The sequence below is a fragment of the Ursus americanus genome, chromosome 24 (assembly GCF_024610735.1).
Source record: "Ursus americanus isolate L20-20 chromosome 24, mUrsAme1.1.p, whole genome shotgun sequence".
Classification (NCBI taxonomy): Eukaryota; Metazoa; Chordata; class Mammalia; order Carnivora; family Ursidae; genus Ursus; species Ursus americanus.
This window is the reverse complement of record NC_142150.1, coordinates 35,957,132-35,961,798: the sequence shown is the minus strand read 5'-3', so window position 1 is coordinate 35,961,798 and position 4,667 is coordinate 35,957,132. Positions and strand designations below refer to the sequence as shown.

The 4,667-nt window shown below is 39.3% G+C and overlaps 1 protein-coding gene across 1 annotated transcript; it reads left to right on the top strand.

The window, feature by feature from the left end:
• The first annotated feature begins 678 nt into the window (after nt 1-678).
• On the top strand, nt 679-1,617 carry LOC123785337 (olfactory receptor 5AN1). Its single transcript, XM_045787069.2, has one exon. It carries the CDS (start codon nt 679-681, stop codon nt 1,615-1,617), a length of 939 nt encoding a protein of 312 aa, XP_045643025.2.
• The last annotated feature ends 3,050 nt before the right edge of the window (nt 1,618-4,667 follow it).

Sequence of the window (4,667 nt, the reverse complement as noted above, 5' to 3'; positions counted from 1 at the left end):
AGTTTTAATCTAGAGTGATTCCACTTATGTTCTTGTAAAGCAGCGGTTATGTATGAATTACAGAGGTTTTAAAAAACCTTTTAATGAATGATCTGTATAATAATCACAGCATTTCTACTATTTTAATTCTCAGTCAAATTCAAAAATAACTCTTTAGGGGCGCCTGGGTGGCACAGCGGTTAAGCGTCTGCCTTCGGCTCAGGGCGTGATCCCGGCGTTATGGGATCGAGCCCCACATCAGGGTCCTCCGCTATGAGCCTGCTTCTTCCTCTCCCACTCCCGCTCCTTGTGTTCCCTCTCTCGCTGGCTGTCTTTATCTCTGTTGAAAAATAAAGAAAACAAAAGAAAATCCTTTTTAAAAATTACATTTAAAAAACTCTTTAATTTTCATGAGACTTTATGAAATAATTGAGAAGCTGGAGCACTTTTTTCCTTTTTATTTTGAATTCAGTTAGTCAACAAATAGTACATAATTATTTGAAGCACTTTTAAAAACACACTTCTCGATAATTTCAGATGAAAAGCTGGGTGTTTTCATTAGGACAGTGAAGGATTGCTTCTTTCCTTGTACTCATTGGAGGAAAAAAATGACACATACGAGAATTGTAATGCTGTCATTTCACCTGAGTCAGCAGTGCATTCTCTTCTTTCTTTTCTGATTTCAGAAGCAGCAAGCCAATGATTGGGGGAGGAAATATTACAGAGATCACTTATTTCATCCTTTTGGGATTCTCTGATTTTCCCAGAATCCTAGCAGTGCTCTTTGTTGTATTCCTGCTGATCTACATTTTGACTCTGACTTGGAACCTGTGCCTCATCATCTTAATAAGGATGGACTCTCACCTCCACACACCCATGTACTTCTTCCTCAGTAATCTGTCCTTCATAGATATCTGCTATGTGACCTCGATAGCTCCCAAGATGCTCTCCACCTTTTTCCAAGAGCAGCAGACTATCACCTTTGTGGGTTGTGTTGTTCAGTACTTTGTCTTTTCAACCATGGGACTGAGTGAGTCTTGTCTCATGACAGCCATGGCTTATGACCGATATGCTGCCATTTGTAATCCACTTCTCTATTCAGCAATCATGTCACCCACCCTCTGTATTCGGATGGTGCTGGGATCCTATTTGGCTGGACTCTCTGCTTCTATATCCCAATTGTGTACCATGTTTCAGCTCCACTTCTGTGGGCCTAATGTCATCAAGCACTTCTTCTGTGACATGCCCCAACTTTTAGTACTGTCCTGCACTGACACTTTCTTTGTACAATTGTTGATTGCTATATTAGCAATGGTCTTTGGGATAATAAATGCCCTCATTATCATGATATCCTATGGCTATATTGTCATGTCCATCATGAAGATCACTTCAGCTAAAGGCAGGTCCAAGGCTTTCAACACCTGTGCTTCTCATCTGACAGCGGTTTCCCTCTTCTATACCTCAGGTATGTTTGTCTATTTGAGTTCTAGCTCTGGTGGTTCCTCCAGCTTTGACAGATTTGCATCAGTATTCTACACCGTGATTATTCCCATGTTGAATCCGTTGATTTACAGTCTGAGGAACAAGGAAATCAAAGATGCCTTGAAGAGGTTACAAAAGAAGAGATGGTCTTGCTGAGGTCCTATCCAGATTCGTCCTATCAGAAACCTTAACCCCCAGTAATATGCACATGAATGGACTCTAACAAAATTCCTACTGCCTTTGGATAAAGAAAGCTTAATTTGACACAGATAATATGCCAAATGGACTGACAGCTGACTTGATTCCACACAAACCCAACACCTCTAAGTCCTGGAGGTTCTTACTTTCACCTACATGAGGAGTGGCCTCATCATTTATTAATAATCTGCAAGTGGGACTACTGGTTGGCTCAGGTGGTTAAGCGTCTGCCTTATTCTCAGGTCATGATACCAGGGTCATGGAATGGAGCCCCACATTGGGCTCTGTGGTCAGTGGAGAGTCTGCTTCTCCCTCTCACTCTCCTCTGTGCTTTCTCTCTCCCTCAGAAAATAAATGAAATACCATAAAAAATATTAGAGTTAGTAAATAATAAATATTGCAAACTAAGAACAAATACGGAGAGCTGGTATTCTTTTTTATTGTCTGTGTTCAACATTTTACGTCATAGAAGTTTATGGTTTTGTATGGGGTGATCTAATTTATGGAGTAGATTATTAGACTTACTCTAATGCTAATATTTTCTGGGAAGCCTCAAGAGCCAGAGATGAAATAGTGCGATAGGCAGGGATTTTAACTGTGGCCAGTTTTCTCTGTCTCAAGCAGAACATAAAAGTTTTGGTCCTCATGATCTGTTTGAAAAGTGGATCAAGATGTGTATCAACACTGGCTGCTGATATACAGGTTGCTCAGACTTGAACCAACTGATATAAACAGATATCATTACAATTACATATTATCCCTGGAGATTCACTGGGTTTTTAATGCTTTTTGGGGGGAACAGGGTCTCAATTCTGATAAGTCACATAATTCTTACATTTAGTTAAGACTATAAATGAAGAGGTATTTGAAGCCTTGCCAAATTTTTCACAAGTTTACAGATGGACAGGACTGAGAGAAGGAGAATCATTGAACCCCTGGGAGAGCGTGTGAAGGCTTATCCCACTCCACAGAAGTAGTGCAGTATGAATAAAGGATGTGTGCCCTCATCCCCGCCATGCAGGCATAGGTATGTTCTTTGGAGCACTGTTCTTTAAAAATGTGTAAGAATGTCTGAGAAGTCTTTCTAAGGAACCATGAGGGCCTCAGTAGGAGAAGAGCCTCTGTGAGGAATGTAACACAGTGTTATTGGCTATAGTCATTATGCTATGCATTAGATTGCCAGGTTTCTTTATCATTTAGTTGCCAGACTGTAGCTTTTCAAAAAACCGATCTCCAATTCCCTTGCCCCCCAGGCCCTGCTAACCACCATTGTGCTCTCTGTTACTATGAGTTTGGCTTTCTGATTCTGCCTATTCGTGATCTCATACAGTATTTGTCTTTCTCTGTCTGGCTTATCTCACTTGGCATAATGCCGTCAGGGTGCATCCATAATGTCTCAAATGTCAGGATTTCCTTCACTCTCCCAGTTGAATAATATTCCACTCTATTGTGTGTAAATACCATGTCTTCTTTATCATCTTTATCATTCCCATATCTTGCCTGTTATGAATAAAGCTGCAATATTCATGGGAGTGCAGATTATCTTTTTGGTATTTTGTTTTATTTGTGTTGAATGTATACCCAGAAGTGGGGTTGGTGGATCATATGGTAGTTCTCTAAGTTTTTGATGAACATCCCTACTATTGTTGATAGTGGCTGAACCAAATTATGTTTCCACCAAAAGTATACCCTTTATTCCACATCCTAACCACCACTTGTTATCTCTTTCTGGATGGTAGCCATTCTAACAGGTGTGAGTTGATACCTCATTGTGCATTTAATTCACATTTCCCTGATGATTAGTAATGTTGGGAACTTTTTCATATACCTGTTGGCCATTTGAGTGTCTTCTAGGACGAATATCTATTCATTTCCTCTACCGATTTTTTAATCAGATTGTTTTGCTTTGGAGTTGTAGGAGTTCTTTATATATATCAGACATTAACCCCTTATATGATACATGCTTGGCAAATATTTTTCAAGCTATGGTTTACAGGTATTTTCGTCCATTCCGTCAGTTGATTTATTTTGTTGATTGTTTCTTTTGCTGTGTGGAAGGTTTTACATTTGATATAGTTCTGCTTGTTGCATTTTGCTTTTGTTGCTTATGCTTTTGGTGTGAGATACAAAATATCATTTTCAAGACTAAGGTCAAGGAGCTTGTTCCCTATCTTTCCTTCTAGAAGTTTTATGGTTTCAGATCTAACCTTCCTGTCTTTAATCCATTCAGGGTTAATTTTTGTGAGTGGTGGAAGGTAGTGGTCCAATTTCATTATTGTGCATAGGGTCATCCAGTTTTTCCAAAACCATAAGTTAAAGAGACTATTCTTTCCCCACTGAGTATGGGTGGGTCCTTTGTTAAATGTTAGTTGTATTGATGGGAGTTTATTTATGGAATCTATTGTGTTCTGTTCATCTGTGTAACTTTTATGTCAGACCCATACTGTTTTATTTAGTATAGCTTTGTAGTATAGTTTGAAATCAGGAGTGTGATGTCTTCCCTTTTGTTCTTTCTCACGATTGCTTTGGTTTCGGTCTGTTAAAGTTTCATGCAAATTTTAGGATTCCTTTTGTATTCTGGTGAAAAAAATGTAATTGGAATTTTTTTATTTGAATTCACTTAGCCATGGTAATGTACATCATTAGTTTTTGATATAATGTTCAATGAATCATTAGTTGAGTATATCACCCCGTGCTCATCGTATCACGTGTCCTCTTTAGTGCCCATCACCCAGTTTCCCAGTCTCCCCACCCACCTTCCTTTCCACAACATTCAGTTTGTTTCCTGGAGTCAAGAGTCTCATATGGTTTGTCTCCCTCTCTGATATCTTCCAGGTCTCTTCCACCACCCCACCCCTATTGTCCCCTGCATTATTCCTTAATTCCACATATGAGTGAAATCATATGACAGTTGTGTTTCTCTGATTGACCTGTTTCACCTAGCATAATACCTCCATACCATTCGTGTTGATATAAATGTTAGATATTCATCCTTTCCTTTGGCTGAG